At 44.0% G+C, this 20,058-nt stretch overlaps 1 protein-coding gene across 1 annotated transcript in view; it reads left to right on the forward strand.

The window, feature by feature from the left end:
• Window positions 1-20,058, forward strand: part of OC90 (otoconin 90) — a 140,886-nt gene that overhangs the window by 119,196 nt on the left and 1,632 nt on the right. The window contains exons 11-13 of the mRNA XM_033929878.1: window positions 1,657-1,731; window positions 6,080-6,254; window positions 17,853-17,959. Of these exons, the coding sequence (XP_033785769.1) occupies window positions 1,657-1,731; window positions 6,080-6,254; window positions 17,853-17,959 (357 nt within the window). The remainder of the gene's footprint in view (window positions 1-1,656; window positions 1,732-6,079; window positions 6,255-17,852; window positions 17,960-20,058) is intronic.

Raw genomic sequence — 20,058 nt, forward strand, 5'->3', positions numbered from 1 at the left:
AAACCGCAGAAGAGCTTCTTACTGCGGGCTGACGAGGTAAATGTTCTGTGTGTCAGAATATTTACCTCGCTGGCCCACAGTAAGAAGCTCTTCCATGGTTTAGTAAAAACCCAGCGTTAATCTTCCATTGCTTCAGGTATGTTAAGTGGTTTATGAGCCCACTGGGACAGATAGGGAAAAATACTTGAGTAACTGAATGTAATAACCATTTAGGGGTCTTTTTATTAAGGCTCGCTAGTGTGTCTTAGCGCCCGCTAAATGCTATTGTGTCCATTATATCCTATGGATGCGTTAGCATTTAATGAGCGCTAATATTTAGCATTTGCTCTATCTGTCCTGGTGGGCTCACAATCTATCTAATGTACCTGGGGCAATGGGGGGATTAAGTGACTTGCCCAAGGTCACAAGGAGCAGTGTGGGATTTGAACCCACAACCTCTGGGTGCTGAGGCTGTAGCTTTAACCACTGTGCCACTCTAGAAATCAAAATGTAGTAAAAGTGAGCTGAGTATAGGACAATCAAGCCATTGTGACATCACTGATGAGGTTGGCTCTTAGGCATTGGTGGAATGAGGCATTATGATGTCACAATACCAGCTCTGGTTATCAAAGACTGAAGCTTTTCACTCTATTTATTTATTCAGTTTTCTATATTGTTCCCCTAGGAGAATTCAAAACAGTTTCTTATTTGGGAAGTCAAGCATTTTTCCCTCTCTGTCTCAGTGGGCTTACAATCTACCTAATGTAGCTGGGACAATGGGGGGATTAAGTGACTTGCCCAGGGTCACAAGGAGTAGTGTGGGTTTGAACCCACAACCTCAGGGTGCTGAGCTGTAGCTTTAACCACTGCGCCACATTCTCCCAACAAGGGAAGGGAAGGGGCTTGGCAGACAAACTTGGGTAATTTATTCCAGGCATAGGGAGCACCTAGATGGAAGGAACGAAGTCTGGAATTGGCAGTGGAGGAGACGGGTTTCAGCTAAGATTGGCTTATCTAGGGACGGAGTTCTCTGCGAGATGCATAAGGAGAGAGAAGAGAGGAGAGATATTGAGGGGCAGCAGAATGGACACACTTGTAGGTCAGCAATAGGAGCTTTAATTTTTAATTCCTTTAATTCCTTTTTATAATATGAGCCTTCCTATGTTGCCACTCGGACTTCAAACCACGAGACTTCCTGAATTTCCTACACCATGCGCACTGGCATACTCCTTGGATTTTGGCCAGGTACTAGGGACCTGGATTGGCCACCGTGAGGACGGGCTACTGGGCTTGATGGACCTTTGGTCTGACCCAGTAAGGCTATTATTCTTATGTTCTTATTTATTTCATTTTCTATCCCATTCTCCCCAAAGAGCTCAGAATGGATTAAAGGTTGACATACATTACGTAACCTACAGTTAACAGATTACAATTTGCCATAGTTACAATATAAGGTTTTTCTGATACAAGTTTTATCCTAATTCAACACCTACTAGGGCTCTAACACCAATATACATCATATACAGTTTACAGGTTACAATTTGCCACAGTTACAGAGCAAGGTTTTCCAATACTTTCTCTTTGACCTAGCCGTATACTTTTAAGAAAGGAAGTTCTGTTTTTTTTTTATAGCATATTGAAATATATTGCCATGACTTTCAGATGTTGCTTTCACAGGGGGTAGAGTGAGTGCTTTTCCTTCCACCGGGCTGCTTCCCACTGAGCAAGTTCCAACAGGGACAACAGTGAAAGGTGAGCGATACTGTAAAAAAAATGAACACCCAGCCATGCTCTGGCTTTAATATGTAATGGCGGCTTGGTAAGTTTGACTGTGCATGATTAGAGAATGACATGGGAAACATTTTGTCACAGTCTCCGCAAGCTCGAAAACTGTCCCCACCCTGCCCCCATCTCGGCTCCGCCCCCAACTCCGTGTGATGCTCTGTGATTAGTTATTATCATAAAGGCTCGATGGGTGGTAGAGAGAACAGTAATGTCACGATATCTGTGGCATCTTTTGTTTATTAAACTGCAAAATCTTTTAAGGGGTTGCCATGACAATTACGATCCATCGTCAGAAAAACCAAAGGAAGGAGAAAACCCCTATAAAGAGTGGCACGGCTCCGCCCCTGAAGAGTATCATTTTCAGCCCCCTAGATTTTGTAATCATACTGTATAGCCGAAGATTCATCAACAGGATTTACTCCCACTCCCGGGTCAACAAAATATGACTTCAACCAAATAATTAGCACTATAAACGAGTGAAATAGAGCTTTTGATAAACCTTAAGAAATTAATGAGTTCAGATTTCCTCAATCCCAAGTAGTCAAACACAAATAAAGTGCGAGAGAGATTTATTGCACTTAACATTAAAACCAGTTTTTAAAATAAATAGGTTAAAAACGCTTTAAAATATTTTCCAATAAATAGTTAAAACACCTTTAAAACATTGTTCCTACTGGCCAGCATAATACAATCTAAAGTGCAAAAATTTGAACAATATTTTTTCAGCACCTTCAGCTGGTTCATAGACAACCCCGCGAAAGACAAAGGCGCGCGCCGACAACTGAGCGCAAGACGAAGGCGCGTGCCGAAGAAAATTACAGTTTTTAGGGGATCCGACGGGGGTTTTTGTTGGGGAGCCCCCCCAGTTTACTTAATAGAGATCGCGCCGGCGTTATGGGGGGCTTGGGGGGTTGTAACCGTCCACATTTTACTGTAAACTTAACTTTTTCCCTAAAAACAGGGAAAAAGTGAAGTAAAATGTGGGGGGTTACAACCCCCCACACTCCCCACAACGCCCCCACAACGCGGCACGATCTCTATTAAGTAAAGTGGGGGGGTTCCCCCCATGCCTCCCCATCGGAGCCCTAAAAACAGTAATTTTGTGCGGCGTGCGCCCCCAGGCTGCGCTCAATTGTCTGGGCGCGCCTTTGTCCCGGCGCGCTTTTGACCTGACACCCCTTCAGCTATAAGTGTCATGAAATTTTTTAAATAAAAAATTAGTGAAGCTTGAATTCAGCTATCTGGAGTACGAGTATTTGCAGACTTATAAGCCTAGCAAACCAATATGCAAGGGTGGTTTGGAATGTCTGGTTAAAAAAGCAAGTTAAACAGTAATCTCCGAGGGCTATACACTTACCCCATGCCCACTGAGCATGCAAAACTGTTGGGGGTGCCGGAGTTTGTGGGGGGGGGGGGGGTCAAGTCTGTGGAGTGGCATCATGGGTTGGGGGGGGCTGCTGGCAGGAGGGAGTGGGCAGCCGGAGTCCGTTATAGAGGAAAACACCCTCCAGGGATTCAAGACAAAGTTGGACAAGTTCCTGCTAAACTGGAACGTACACAGGTGAGGCTGGACTCATTTGGAGCACTGGTCTTTGACCTGGGGGCGACTGCATGAGCAGACTGCTGGGCAAGATGGACCACTGGTCTGACCCAGCAGCGGCAATTCTTATGTTCTTATGTTCTTTCGGGGGTTAGGTTTGCTTTGGGGGTTCCGTCAGGAGGGAGTGGGCATCCCTCCAGCTGCGGACAGTGTTGGGTTGGGGTTCGGGGGTGGCTGCGGGAGAAATTAGGCATCCCTCCTGCCATGGACGGTGTCGAATGGGGGGCTGAGGGGTGGCGGCAGGAGGAAGTGAGCACCTGAAATATAGGCCAGCAAAATGTCAGCTTCCGTTTCAAACAGATGCAGCCACTGAGCTGATCGCAGCAAAAGAACCCCTCTGCAGTGATCAGCTCAGCGGCTGTGGCAGGGAAACCGCTTCCCCCCCAGCAAAGTTCCCTGGCAGGAAGGATGCCCACTCCCTGCTGCTGCCACCTCTTAACTCCCTCAGAATGTCCCCCGCAGAAGGAGGGGCCATATGTATCTGGATCCCAGAATACACTGGGAAGTAGGCTTTAGACTCCAATTGGCCCAGGTGCCTAAGGACCTTCCTATGGGGTCAGAATGTACTGGGAAAGGGAAAGCCTGCCATTTTGGAGTGGCAGGCCTGCCAGCAAGAGGGTGTAAGCATCCCCTCAGCCGACTTTCTTCTGACAGGTACGAAGGGGTGGGGGTGAGATTGTTGGGGTAGCATATGTGTGTTGGGGGGGAGGGATAGCTTTAGGGGATGGCCCTGTTCCCACATTTCTCTTTTTCTCCTCTCCCATATCTTTCCTTCCCACCTCCCTTCTCCACTGCCAAGTCCAACATCTCCCCCGTGCCCCTTGCAGCATCTCTCCCTCCTTTCCATGATCATGTCCAACATTTCTCCCTATAATGTCCCCCATGCATCTCCCCCTCCATCCCACAGCCAGGTCCAACATTTCTCCCTCTCTTGTATCCCTGTGCAACAGTTCTCCCTCCCTCCAACAACCATTTCCACTCACTGAGCAGCATATCTCATACCCGACCTCCTTGTCTATATCTCCCGCTGTCTTCCTCTACCTCTATGCAGCATCTCTCCCTCCCTTTCCCCTGCCTGTTCAACAATTTTCCCTATCTTCCCTTCCTCCCATTGCCCAGTCTGGAAGAAGCAAGCTCTGCTCAGCTAGGAAGGCTCCAATGGTCCTGCAGCTCCCTCCCTTTCTCCCTTAGCAGCAGCAGTGATTGCTACATGTTGCCTGTGCCTGACTCTGAAACCTTCTTTCTGCTGTGTTTCACCCAGGCCAAATAGAGAGCTGCAATAGAGAGGGATGGAATGCAAAAGAGAAAGCTTCCAGGTCAACCAAAGGCAGCCTATCGGAATCGCTGCTAAGGAAGAGAAACAGGACCACCAATGCTATGAAGCTTACACTAAGTCAGGGGAGAGAGAAGGAAGGAAGGCCCCTTTGTACCCCCTAACAGTGGTTCGCGTACCCCTTGGGATATGCGTACTACATATTGGAAACTTCTGATATAGTGCTTACCTATATTATTATTTAAGCTTCTCCTGTCACAACAGAAACTTTTTAAAAGAACATAAAACATTGGATGGCTGCAGACCAGCACTGATGTAACTCACTGCCATATGCCCTGTGGTACTTTGCTATTAATAGAAAGAAGGCCTTCACCATGACAACCATAGTGCCCCATGCAAAGCTACTAAGCCCAGGATATTTCATAAACAGGAAGCCATGCATGTGTTGATATTACAAATTGCTTAATCTGCCTGCATGTACGATTTTCATAATGTTGCACCAATAGGAAATATTTCATTAGGACAGCATACATATTTGATGTATATGCCTCAGATAGATAGAATCTATTGGGCACCAACATACCGTGTTTTGAATAGACTTCACCTTTGATTCTGTGTTTCACAGTGTTTTTGCTGATCCCTGCCTCTGAGTTTTTGTATCTGAGGGGGGATGGGACGGGAGGGTGGGGGGTTGGGGCTTCTTAGCTGTGGGGTGGGGGTGCGGTGGGTCCGGGGAGGGCATAAGAGTCCAGCCCTCCGCGGTTGTTTGATGAAAATGTATACCATAGTTCTTCTTTCTGTTGTACAAATTTTTTTCTGCTTAATAAAATAGATTTGAACATAAAAAACCTCCAGAAAGGCACTTGATGTAGCCAAAATTATTTATTCCCAAAATAAGTTTTTAAATCTAAAAAAAAGCCCTCGTAAGCCATTTTTTGATAGCAAAAACTATCTTAAAGGACCTCCTAGAATTTCTCTCTCCTTAAGAGACTCTGACTTTTGATGAGTTATTCAAGCTGGGTGTGTTCCGAGGACTGGATTGAGAACTCCTGCTCTAAGCTGAATGGGAAGTCCTCCACTCCCAGGTGCTGCCAGTGGGTGGTGCTGTTTCATTATCACATTTTCAATAGTGAGGGACAGGCAAGCTCTACAAGACTCCAGCTTGTCCCTAGCATTTGAAAACACAATATTGGAGCACCATTCCCCACTGTCAGTACTGCAGTTGGAGGATTCCCACTCAGGTTAGAGGGAACAGTGCCTCCAAGTGCTCTTGGTTGTCATGCATATTGTCACCATTAGATTATTCTTATGCTGGGTCAAAGAACAGTCTCGTGACCAGCACCAAATCTAGTATGAAACTACAAATAAAGTTTGCAATATAAAAAAATAGCAAAGAGAAGAATGCTCAAGGTTGCACTTCAGTCATCTGTTTTCTTTTACAGCCTGTGACAGATTCACTTTTTTGCAACTAAAGGAAAATGGAATTGTGAAGAGAGAGCTGCCACAGCTAGGAGAAATGCTTTTTTGTCTAACTGGACGATGTCCACAGGAGTTTGAATCTTACGGATGCTACTGTGGGCAAGAAGGGAAAGGCTACCCTGCAGACACATTGGACAGGTACAGATTGCAATCTTGCAGACATGATCATCTTACAATCTAAAGGGTTGGGTGTTCAGGACAAAAGCTTAAAGTGAGAGAGAGAAATGTCATCCTGTAACCAAGATTACAACTTTAGTTTCACTGTACTTAAAAACTCTCGCTGGACCCCTCCTGCCTGTCCAAATATCACCCTGTCTCCCTTCTTCCGTTCCTATCCAAGATACTCAAACGTGCTATTCTCCGTCGCTGCCTGGACTTCCTTTCAACTTGACAGATTCTCGATCCTCTACAATCTGGTTTTCTCCCCCAACACTCCACAGAGACTGGCCTCACCAAGGTCTGCAGTGACTTGTTCATGGCCAGATCTAAGGGCCTTTACTCTCTCCTTATCCTTCTTGACCTGTCTTCTGCCTTTGATACTGTAAATCACAGCTTATTCCTTGATATACTGTCCTCATTTGGATTCTGTGATTCTGTCCTCTCCTGGTTTGCCTCCTGCCTCTCGTATCGCACCTTTAGTGTATGTGTTGGTGAGTCACTCTCTTCTGCTGCTACCCCGCTAACAGTTGCTGTACCCCAGGGTTCTGTCTTAGGACCTCTTCTATTCTCTCTCTACATCTCTTCCCTCAGTGCCCTGATCTCCTCCTATGGCTTCCAGTATCACCTTTATGCTGATAACTCCTAGATCTACCTCTCTACACCTGAAATTTCACCTAAAGTCCATGAAAAAGTCTGCTTGTTTGGCCGACATTGCTGCCTGGATGTCCAGCCGTCATGTGACGCTAAATATGTCCAAGACTGAGCTGCTCCTCTTTCCTCCTAAACCCTCTCCTCCTCCTCCTTTCTCCATCTCTGTAAATAATACTGTCATTGTTCCAGTGTCCTCTGCTCACAACCTTGGAGTCGCCTTTGATTCTGACCTCTCATTTTCTACGTATATCTAAGAAGCTGCTAAGACCTGTCGCTTCTGTCTCTTCAAAATTTGCCCCTTCCTCTCTGAGCACACTACCCAGACCCTTGTCCACGCTCTCGTAACCTTACGCTTAGATTGCTGCAATCTACTTCTAACAGTGTCGCCTCTCCCCCCCCCCCCCCTTGCAATCTGCGCAAAACTCTGCTGCACGATTCATCTTCTAACAATCTTGCTACGCTCATGTCACCCCTCTCCTTAAGTCACTTCACTGGCTCCCTATCTGCCATCGCATACAGTTCAAGCTCCTATTGCTGACCTACAAGTGTGTTCATTCTGCTGCCCCTCAATATCTCTCCTCGCTTCTCTGTCCTTATACACCTCCCGGAGAACTCCGTTCCTCAGATAAGTCATTCTTAGCGTTACCCTTCTCCTCCACTGCCAATTCCAGACGTCGTTCCTTTCATCTAGCTGCCTCCTATGCCTGGAATAAATCACCCAAGTTTGTCGGTCAAGTCCCTTCCCTTCCCTTGTTTAAAATCAGACTGAAAACCCACCTTTTTGATATAGCTTTCAATCCTTAACCCTACTCCTCTGCCCTCCAACCCAGCCCACTGATTAACCATTCCCCTTAACTGTGTCCATGACATCCTGTTTGTTTGTCTTGGCTGTTTAGATTGTAAGCTCATTTGAGCATGGACTGTCTTCTTTGTGACTCTCTACAGCGCTGCTTGCGTCTGGTAACGCTATAGAAATAGTTCATTATAGCAGTAGCAGTTTGAAGAGTTTCAGTCTTTGGGAAGCAAAGCTGAGATTGTGATGTCATAATGCCTCATTCCACCAATAAGAGCCAGCCTCATCAGTGATGTCACAATGGCTTGATTGCCCTGTACTCTTCTCTGCCCTCCAACCCAGCCAGCAGATTAACCATTCCCCTTAACTGTGTGCATGACATCCTGTTTGTTTGTCTTGGCTGTTTAGAGTGTAAGCTCTTTCGAGTAGGGACTGTCTTCTTTTTCAAGTTTATTATAAATTTGATTAGTTGCTTATTCAAAAATTCTAAGCGATGTACAAATTAATAAAATTACAAAATTTTAGGGGGAAACAGAACAAACACTTAAAACTAACATATTGAAACAAAAGGAGAGGATGGGAAGAAAAATACAAGTTGTTGATAGTAAGTAAGACATGTATGGGAAAAAAACCCAATAGGAAGAGAGAAAGCAATGTGCTTCAAAAAAGTTATGAAATAAGATTCATTTGAGGCTTCTAGTCAGGCTTTCTAGCTATCAAATGCGTCTTTAAACAGAAAGCTTTTTAACTTGCTCTTAAATCTTTCTAGATTTGACTCTCTACAGCGCTGCATGCGTCTGGTAGCGCTATAGAAATAATTCATAATAGCAGTAGTAGTTTGAAGAGTTTCAGTCTTTGGGAAGCAGAACTGAGATTGTGATGTCATAATGCCTCATTCCACCAATAAGAGCCAGCCTCATCAGTGATGTCACAATGGCTTGATTGTCCTGTAACTCCCCTCTGCTCTCCAATCCAGCCAACAGATTAACCATTCCCCACAACTGTATCCATGCCATCCTGTTTGTCTGTCTTGTCTGCTTAGATTGTAAGCTCTTTTGAGCAAGGACTGTTTTCTTACTCTTTGTGACTCTGTGCAGCGCTATAGAAATAATTAATAGTAGTAGTAGTGGTTAAAGAGGACAATTTTATGTCACCTAGTTTTAGAAACTAAGAATGTGCATAAATGCTCATAATTAAGTAATTTATGTCCATAAATGATCTCAAAGAACTGATTAAAAGTAAGTGCATGCGTAAGTTCATACATTCACGGTGAATGGGCACAGATTGTTTTAAATACTTTTTTATTTGTTCAGCTTTTTATGGATTAGTGTGTTAGGGAAAGAGAGGGACTGGCACCTCTGTCTTACACAATAGCAGTACTGATAGCGCAGAGAGAGGGGAGACATGATTGAGACATTTAAGTACATCACGGGACGGGTCGAGGTGGAAGAGGATATCTTCCTTCTCAGGGGACCCTCGACCACAAGAGGACATCCACTCAAACTCAGGGGAGGGAAGTTTCGTGGAGACGCCAGGAAGTACTTCTTCACGGAGAGAGTGATCGAGCATTGGAACAAGCTTCCAGTGCAGGTGGTCGAGGCACGCAGCATCCCAGACTTCAAGAACAAATGGGATACCCATGTGGGATCCCTACGGGGTCATGCCAAGGGATAGGGTCACTAGGACTCGAATGAGGGGGTCAGTAGAGTGACAGTATAATTACAATTATACTTAAGGGGTCAGAAGACTTAAGGGGGTGGGTAAATAGTGTGGGCAGACTTGATGGGCTATATGGCCCTTATCTGCCGTCATCTTTCTATGTTTCTATGTTTCTATAGCAGTGATGCTTTATCTTAAGCAAGAATTTTCCTATACTGTTCATATGAGCTAAGTGATGTATAAAGCAGTATATTAAAAGAAACAGAAAAATGCCATAAGGAGTAGTCCCATATACAGACAAAGGACACTTAACATCCTCATAAAATCTCCCCAGCAAGCCCTGTTACCAACAATTCCATTTTTAAACATACTTTAACCTATTTTAAAGAGGCTTCACTATGAGGTTTCTAAGGATAATTTGTTTCAGAGCTCTGGGGATTGCCTCAAAAATGTGCAGACAGGATCTAGATCAGGGGTGGGCAACTCTGGTCCTCGAGGGCCGGATTCCAGTCGGGTTTTCAGGATTTCCCAATGCATATTCATGGGGGACATCCTGAAAACCCGACTGGATTCCGGCCCTCGAGGACCAGAGTTGCCCACCCCTGATCTAGATAGAGGAGGTTTCAAGTTTCAAGTTTAATAAAGATTTGATTGATCGCTTAATCAGAATTCTAAGCGATGTACATATTACTAAAATTACAAAATTTAGGGAACAATACAGCAAATGACAAAACTAAGTCTTACAAGACTAATGAGTAACACTACAGACCCATGAAACACAAGGAGATGAAGGGGAAGGAAATACAAGTTGTTTGATAGTAAATAAGACGTTCAAGGGAAAAACAAGAGGGAAGGACAAATCAGTATACTTCAAAGAAGTTATACGGTGTACTTAAAATCTGGCCACAAGACTGGCTTAATGATTATTAAATGCATCCTTAAAAAGAAAGCTTTTTAATTTGTTCTTAAATTTATCCAAATTGCCTTAAGTGAATTTATCCAAGTTTCCTTAAGTGAATAGGAAGTGAGTTCCACGTTTGAGGGGCTGTGACTGAAAAAATGAATTGCCGTCGTGTATTAATAATTTTTAGTGAAGGAATCATCAATAAATGTTGTTCATTTGATCTCAATAATCTATTTGAGGTGTAGGGAATCAGTAGTTTATAAATAAAGGCAGGAGTTTTATAAAGTAAAGATCTGAGTGTAAGCAAACTTAGTTTATAAGTTATCCGGTGAGCTACCGGAAGCCAGTGCGCTTTTTTAAGGAGAGATGTCACGTGATCAAACTTCCTGGATTTTGATATAAGTTTAATAGAAGCATTTTGAATGATCTGTAAACGTTTGATTTCATTTTGAGCAATTCCCTTAAATAGGGCATCGCAGTAATCAATTTTAGAAATCACCAAAGAATGAATTAGAATGCTAAGTGACTTGGAACAGAGAAATTGTGAAACTGAACGAATTTGACGAAGTCTGAAAAAGGTTGATTTGATAATGCTACTGATGTGGTCGTGATAGGTTAATATATAATCAAAGATAACCCCTAGAATCTTAATACTGCTTATTGCCTGTAAAGTGGTACCCATGATGGTAATGGGAAAATTAAGTTTAGAACTGTCTTTCCATGGAAAAAGCATTACATATGATTTGTTAACATGAAGCGCTAATCTGTTAGTGTTAAGCCATTGGTGTATTTGTTCAAGTTTCTTATTAATTGTTATTGTTTCAAGGGGATTGTTGGTATCTAATGGATGTAAAAGTTGAATGTCATCAGCGTAGACAAATACATTAAAACCAATGGATTGGCAAAGAGTCATCAATGGTGCCAGAAAAATATTAAACAGAAGTGGAGAAAGAATGGACCCTTGGGGAATATCGTGCGATGTTGAAGAGCTTTCGGACATTGAGTTATTAAAAGACACAATAGAAGAACGATCTGTAAAATATGATATAAACCAAGAAAGGACCTGATCTGTGATGCCAATAGATTGAAGTCTGTCTATCAAAAGCTTATGATCAATTGTATCAAAAGCAGATGAAAGATCAATAGAAATCAAAAGAACCGATTGATGGTGATCCAAAAAATAATGTATGGAAGTAGACATGCCAATCGGCGAATGTTCTGTAGAGTGATGCTGTCTAAAACCTGTTTGATTCGGGTGTAAGATATTGGTTTTTTCTATGAATTCCGATATTTGATTGAATACCACCTTCTCAGTCAGCTTTGCTATGAAGGGAATATTTGCAATTGATCTGTAGTTCGACTTATCCTCAGGACTAATTTTTGATCTTTGATAATAGATCAGATAATTGTTTCCTTTCAAGCCTTTGGCATGTTGCTTTGTTGAAGACTTTCATTGACTAGGGCAAGGATGAAAGGACCGAAAATTGTAAAGTAGCATTTAAGAATAAAGGGGGGGATTGGATCTGCTTGGGAACCCTTGATATTAATAGTCTTAATAAGGGATTCAATCTCCATAAGAGTTGGTAGGTTGAATTGTGAACATTTAGAGGATAATGACCCTAGCTCAATTTGTTCTTGATCTATTATTGCATGATGGTTTGAAGTAAGATTTTTCCTGATATTATTTATTTTATCTATAAAGTAAGTTGCGATATCCTGGGCAGTAGGCAAGGTGTTGGCTATTTGGTTTTGCCTCTTGTTAGTAGGCGTAACCGATTTTAATATAGAGTAAAGTGCAGAGGAATTTTTGGCTTTCAGAATTTGGCCTGAATAGTATTTCAATTTTGCCTGGTTTATTTTTGATTTGTATAATTCTGAGTGCTCTTTAAATATTTCGATATTGGTCTGGGTTTTTTCTTTTCTCCACCTATGTTCTATTGACCGAAGCTGTTTTTTGATAAGAGTAAGTTCTGCTGTAAACCAGGGATTCAAATATTTTCGTGCAGAAATGGATTTAAATTGCATCGGGGCTAATTCGTCTAATAGTAGGGTTGTAGATACATTCCATTGTTATAGGAAATCATCCAGAGAAATGGTGTTTAAATCTGAAAGATCTAGTTTAAAGACTGAGGAGATCGAATCAGAAGAAAGATTACTGAAGTCTCTATACTTAATAGTCTGATGTGTTGTATGAGCTTTAATATGGGAAGTTGTATGTGTTATAGAGACTAAATAGTGATCTGACCAGGGAATTAGTAAACATACACTTGTTAAGTAATTGGTAATTGCAGATGTGGGAATTAGAACCATATCTATTGTATGTCCTGCTTGATGTGTTGGAACTCTAAGTAAGGGACATAAGTCAAGGTGGTTAATATGAGATAGAATTTCTTTGGATCATCAAAATGAATGTTAAAGTTTCCCAGGATCAGGGGGTTCGTAGTGGAGGAACCAAAGTCAAAGAGAAGGGATTGTAGTTGGATAAGATTCTCACAGTTGATTGGGAGGGGGGTGGGGATAAGTAAAGAAGAAGAACGTCTATTCTGGGTCTAGTTTGTAGGAATTCAATGGAAGAGTTTACTGGAGAGTATTCGGTGCCTATTAATAAGGAATCACGAAAAATGATTGCTAATCCTCCTCCACGCTTTTGACGATGGTTATAAAGGAAAGAGAATCCTGGAGGACAGGTATAAGAAAGATAGGCTTCTTCACCTTCAGTAAGCCAGGTTTCAGTCAGACATAATATATCAAAAGAGCGCTGGATGATTAAGTCTTTGAGTAAATGATATTTGGTTTTAATAGAATGTGTATTAATTAAGCCTATATTAATTTGTTTGATCTCTAGGCCTAGAGGGGTCGAGTTTATACTAGGGGAGGCTGTTTGATGAGATAACAGTGGAATATCTATAAGTTCTGGAAAGCGAAAAGAGGCAAGGTTATTAAATGGTTTAGTTGGCTGGTGCCCACAAATAACTGAAATAGTAGAGGAGGAACTGTCCATATTGAAGAAACAGTTTGAGTTAAACATATAAGCTGAGGTGTGTCCTAAGTTAAAATGAATTTGGAAAAGGATTAAAAAGAGAAATGAAAAGGAAAATGAGACCTTAGTTAAAAAAATTATTTTCAAGGACTTACATGTTAAAATCACTGGATTTTCTCTGGCGCACATCAGTAGCGCACAAAGGAGTGCATTAAGGAGCATGAACTGCTCCTTAAGCGCGTTCCTTTGGCGTGTGGCACAAGGAGCCAAAGTTTAAATGGCATGTACCGGAATTAGGGGCGGAGTCCACAATGAGCCGCCGCTGTACGGTGGCAGAGAAGCCTTGAGAGTAGCTGTTGAAAACAAATTAAGAGCAAAGGTAAAAAACCATACTATTAAAACAATAACACTTAAAAAGCAATGTTAAAATAACAATAAAAACAGTAAAAAAAAATGCAGTGCAGAGAGGATCAGTGCCTTGAGTGTTGGTGAGCGTGCGCCGCAAGGAACCAAAGTTTAAATGGCATGTACTGGTATTAGGGGCGGAGTCCACAACGAGCCGCCATTGTGCGGCGGCAGAGAAGCCTTGAGAGTAGCGGTATTAGGGGCGGAGTCCACAATCAGTTAAAGAACAAATTGATCTCACAGCTCTAGTGGCATTGTCATTGGAAAAACAGGAGGCTCTGCCCATCCTGTTGGAGTTCCTACTCTAGATAGGGACTGGGAAAAGATTTTGTTCATGTCTCAGACAATGGCATAGTAAGGGAGGGGGGGCTGGGGGGGAGGTTCGCCCCAGGCACGATCTTGGTGAGGGTGCAGGCAGCTGTCCCTCTCCGCTCCCCTGCCCCACCCACTTTCATGCATGCGTGCACACTGCTTCCCTTCCCCTATTACCTCTGTAATGTCCCTGGCGTGAACAGCAACCCCCAACCTACTGTTGCACCATCGTCGACTCTTCCTCTGTCACTTCCTGGACCCGCACTCAGGAAGTGACATCAGAGGAAGAGCGGATGCTGACACGACAGCAGCTTGGGGGTTGCTGCTTGTCCCAGGAATGTTACAGAGGGGAAGCGGTGTGTATGCACGGCAGGAGGGAGGCAGGGAAGGAGCGTGTGGAGGTGGGGGAGGGGTGCCTCCCACCCTCGCTAGGCCACGGGTCTCAGATACAGCTGAGTTTCTGCATCTTTAGCAGCCATTGCGGAATGTCCCCATGCCTGCATCATCAGCATGCATAGCACATGCAAGTATGAGCGCAGACATGCACACCGATATCAACACACCATAATGCTATTGCTAGGGTTATCTATGGCAGTGGTTCCCAATCCTGTCCTGGAGGACTACCAGGCCAATCGGGTTTTCAGGCTAGCCCTAATGAATATGCTTGAGAGAGATTTGCATATAATGGACCTGACAGGCATGCAAATCTGCTCAATGCATATCCATTAGGGCTAGCCTGAAAACCCGATTGGCCTGGTGGTCCTCCAGGACAGGATTGGGAACCACTGATCTTTGGGATTTCACGTTGTAATCATGTATCACCTGCACAGATGTCTTTCCATTGGTTACCAATTGAATACCAAATTCGATACAAAACCTTATTGTTGGTTTTTAAAGCTCTGGCGGGTGAGATGTCCCCAGTGCGTAGTGTAGACCGCTGCCAAGCTTATCAAAATACCGCTGCCAAGCTTATCTTCGCAAAAAGCAAATTCGATCATGTCTCACCGCTTCTGTCCAAGCTCCACTGGCTGCCGATAATCTCCAGAGTCCACTTCAAATGTGCCTGCCTCACTTTCAAGATCCTACACGGCATCCTCCCTCCCCTTATCCCTCTCGCTTGGAACTCCTCCAACCCTAATTCCACCAGATCCACCCAAATAATGAAACTTTCCTTTCCCCCGCTAAAAGGTGTTTCCCTTGTAGGAAAATTCGGCTCCTCCCTCCCTTTCAGAATCACTGAGCTCTGGAACAACCTTACCTCCCCTCTCAGGATTCAGAGCTCTCTCCAACTCTTGTGTAAACATCTGAAAACCTGGTTATTCTCAAAAACGTAACTCCTCCTCCCTCTCTGGTCATTTTAGTCCTCTAATTCTTTTCTCCTCTTTTTGCCCCCACTGGAGTTCCTTTCTACCCTAACTCTTGTTAACCGTGTCGAGCTTTACGAATGTAGAGATGATGCGGTATATAAACCTACGGTTTAGATTAGATTAGATTAGTAGACAAAGTGCAAGGAGCCCAGCAAGGAAAAGCCCACGAGAGCACAAGCAGAACACCAAAAGTGGGACAGGACAATGGACCGGTGGCCCCAGTACATGCTGTGACATTACGCATCAGCCATCTAGAACGCTGCGGTCATCCAGTACTAATATGCTGGATGTACCTTCACTTGAAATGATCCATTTGGAAGATTGTAGAAATTCAGTTTTGCTATGGTCCTCTACAGTTAAATATATATTTGCAGATTCTTTATACACAAAGCTTTATTTTGTTTTTATGTATTTGAAATGCTCCCTGTATTTTTCAAAATACTCAATAAAAATTATTGAACTAAAAAAAAAAAAAAATTCAGTTTTCGATGTAAGCGGTCCAGTATGGTGGAACATGTTACCTGAACAAGTCTGAATTACTAAAGATGTAAACAATTTTAACGTTTTACTGAAAACACTCTTATTTACCCCTTCCCCTTTTTTTGACTAAGCCGCGGTAGAGGTTTCTACCGCGGCCCAGAGCGCTAAATGTTCTGATGCTGCCCTGATGGTCATAGGAATTCAATGAGCGTCGGAGCATTTAGTGCGCTGGGCCACTTTAGAAACCGCTACCGCGGCTTAGTGAAAAGGCTGGTGGTGGTGGTTAGAGAGGCATTTTTGTGGTTCTACTTTTTTTATTTTTATATTTGGTATACCGCAATTCCAAATCAGAAAAGAACACCATCAAGAAATAATAAATGCAATCAGCAGACATTCATTGCAAGAGCATCCTGCGTTTCTCAGACAGAGACACTGTAGGTTATTCCAAAGGAGGTTTACTATAAGCTAGCTCAAAAAGGTGTGGCTTCAGAGCTTTCTTAGAACAGGCGAAAGTAAGGATCGTCCTACACGAGCTTTAGCAAATCATTAAAGTCTTACTTGTTTAGCAAGTTCTTATGAAACCTAGCGTGAAAGATACTTTGGTAAAGATTCATTTGTTAGTTCTTTGGAAATTCGCGGTTTCTGTTCAGCTGCTCATTAGTGGTCAGCTGCACGGATCTGCAAGGTTTTGCGGGATGCTGATGCTCGTGCCGCGAACATTAAAGAGGCACGGGGGAAGGGAAGCGGCACGCATGCACGGCAGGAGGGGGTGGGGAAGGAGCGGGTGGGGGTGGAGAAGAGGGTGGGGGAGGGGTGCCATGTCCCAGGAGCTTCTCACCCTCGCCAAGCCACTGACTAATCCTAACTCTGGTTACATTAGTGTGGAATAAAAATGTAATAAATAAATATTGCAGCTGGGCGTATACTTTTATCCCCCTATTTCATAATTTTATAAGGTGCTCACCCATCTTAATCAGGGTTTATAAACTAGAGGCATTCATGTAGACAGAAGTTTATATAGCTACATCCATATATTTAATTGCCCTTTAATTGTTCTCTAAGACTTTACATTTTTATTCCATCCAGTATTACATTAACATAGGTCCTGTTTTACTAATGTGTGCTAACCGATTAGCGCGCGCTAAACGCTAATGCGTGTATGTTAGTCTATGGGCGCGTTAGCATTTAGCGTGCGCTAATTCGATTAGCATACCTTAGTAAAACGGGAATAATGTATTGAAAGGTGCAGAAAAGTCTAAAAGGTTCATCGTCACATTCGGTGGCTTATAAATCCAGTAAAGCATCAACCACCTGACCTATGAAACAAGGCAAAAGTAAGCGTTTCAATCAGATGCAACATGACCTATGGGCAACCGGAACTTTCAGGAAATACATGAATATATAAACTTTGCACTAGAGAGTTGCGCAGGGACAGAAATCCCACACATCCTCGCCAGGATCCTTTCCATCCCCACCCGTCCCCGCCAGAATCCTCTCCGTCCCCATCCATCCCCGACAGGATCCTCTCCGTCCCCACCCATCCCCGTCAGGATCCTCTCCGTCCCCACCCATCCCCGCAAGGAATTACTTCCATCCTCGCCCGTCCCCATAAAAAGCAGCAATTACTTCTGACAGGATCATCAATTCCACAGTTTCTTTTGCGTTTGCGCTGCTGTTTTCCTTGTGGAATCTCTTTGGTGGAACCCTTTCTTTGTTTTCTGTTCAGGTAATTAACTTATAAACCCCCTCTTTTACTAAGGCTTACGTGTCCATTATATTATATGGACGAACCCTGCTTCCAAAGCCTTCCATCCCCGTGGGAGTCCCGTTGGCTAGAGGGGGGTCCCCGTGGGCCAGAGGGGGGTCCCCGTGGGAGTCCCATGGGTTAGGGGGGATTCCCACAGGATTCCCGCGATTCGTGTTCCCGTGCAGACCTCTACTTTGCACTAGTTATACTAAGCATAGTTCTAGACAGAAAAGGGTTAAACCCTTTTGAGTGGATCAGGTCCTTTGCTTTTTATTTCAGGTGCTGTTTCTCCCACCAGTGCTGCATGGAGCAGCTTAGAAAGCTTGGCTGCCTGCCAGAGAAGAGCTCAAGGTCAGAGGTCATCTGTATGGATCACACACCAAAGTGTAAGTTTGCTTCTGAAACCAGGGTGCATGTGACAGCACCAGCTTCAATCTCATAAGTAATACTACTTGATGGTTTTGAGTAGATTCCTTAATGCTTTTGGTTATACAGTCAAACCTCGGTTTACGAGTGCACTGATTTGCGAGTGTTTTGCAAGACGAGCAAAACATTCTTGCAAATCGATTTGCGAGTCCCCCCCGCCTGCAAACGCTGCCCCCCCCCGCAAACCGGCATCGCCCCCGCTCGCGAATGCCTGCCCCACCTCATGCGAACTGGCATCCCCCGCCTGCCCAAACTAAAAGCTTACCCCCCCCAATGTGGCACCGGCACGCAGCACCAACCCACAGGTAGTGCCAGTGCTCGAAGATCGAGCCTCTCCTCAGACTGGGCCTTGAGCATCTGCGCATGCTCAAGGCCTTCTGGCTCTCGTTCTCCCCGCCGGTTCGCAGGGGGGGCGAGATGTGGAAGCACACCAGTGGCCTTGGGGGTGGGGGTGGAGCAGCGCCGGTGGCCAGCGGGGGAGAGGATGGGAGGTGGAACGAATCAAGCGAGTTTCCCTTACTTTCTATGGGGAAACTCACTTTGATATACGAGTAAATTGGTTTACGAGCATGCTTCTGGAACGAATAAAAAATAAAGTAAACTGAAAAACAAGAGTTAGTTTTCAAAATGTTTAGCGAATAAAAAAGTTTTTAGAAGTTTACGGAAGAGTTGGAAGGAACTGGGATACCTCAAAATTAGGGGAAGTTCATTCCATAATTGGGGAAATTTAAACGCCAGAGAGCTGCTAAAATTCTTAATTCCTTGAATTCCTTTCCTAGAAGGAAGAGAGAGTTTAAATCGATGAATGCCTCTCGCCTATGAAAATCTATAAACATTCCATAGCGGAGGAACAAGAGAAGCAAAGATACCATGTCAAATCTTAAAAACAATACATAAACACTTAAACTGAATTCTAAAATAAACCAGGAGCCAATGGAGAGAGAAAAGCAAAGGAGTCACATGGTCGAATTTGCTCTTTCCATAGATCAACTTTGCGGTGGCGGTAAGATAAAACAGAATTTTGCTATTTTGGAAAATTAAGGCCCCCTTGTATGAAGCCGTGTTAGGCTTTTTTATCGCTGGCCACTGTGATAAAAGCTCCGACGCGCATAGAATTCCTATGAGCGTTGGAACTTTTACCAACATTTTGCTTCCTCTCTTTTCATTTGTTCTTCTTCCCTCCCCCCTCGATGCTGAACAATGAGATGAAGAAAAAAAACAGATGCTGCATCTCTCACTCCCATCCACCCCCAGGCCCAACATTTCTCCTTCCCTCCCTTCCATCCCCAGATCCAAATTCTCTCTCTTTCTCTTCCCAATTGCACACCCCCCCAATCTCTCCCCCTGCCTATCTGCCTCTTTCCCTCCCCCAGGTCCACTATCTCTCCCTTTCTCTTCCCAACAGTTCTCCATTTAAGTATCTCTTTCCCTCTTTCTCCACACTACCCCAAGTCCAACTTTTCTCCTTTAGAACAGGGGTGTCAAAGTCCCTCCTCGAGGGCTGCAATCCAGTCGGGTTTTCAGGATTTCCCCAATGAATATGCATGACATCTATTTGCATGCACTGCTTTCATGGTATGCTAATAGATGTCATGCATATTCATTGGGGAAATCCTGAAAACCCGACTGGATTGCGGCCCTCGAGGAGGGACTTTGACACCCCTGCTTTAGGGCATTGCTCTCTCTGTTGTCACTTCTGGGTCCTGCACCCAGGAAGTGACATCAGAGGGAGAGCCAACACGACACGGGCAGCAAGTTCGTGATCCTGCTTGCGCTGGTAAAATTAAAGAGGTATGGGGGAAAGGGGGCACGTGCACAGTGGGAGGTCGGGAAGGGGTTGGGGAGGGGTGCTACCTCCCCGTGCACCACTCACCCTCGAAACACCACTGCCTATAGATCCTGCAATTGTGTGGATTTAATATGGTCTTTAACATATAATGCCACTCCCCCCTCCTTTTATTCTTACCCTGTTGTTCCTGAACAGATTGTAGCCAGGTACACATATCCATCCATATTTGCGGTTTCGCAGATTCAGTTATTTGCGGTTTTTTGATCGAAG

Source organism: Geotrypetes seraphini, chromosome 2, assembly GCF_902459505.1.
Source record: "Geotrypetes seraphini chromosome 2, aGeoSer1.1, whole genome shotgun sequence".
NCBI classification, from domain to species: Eukaryota; Metazoa; Chordata; class Amphibia; order Gymnophiona; family Dermophiidae; genus Geotrypetes; species Geotrypetes seraphini.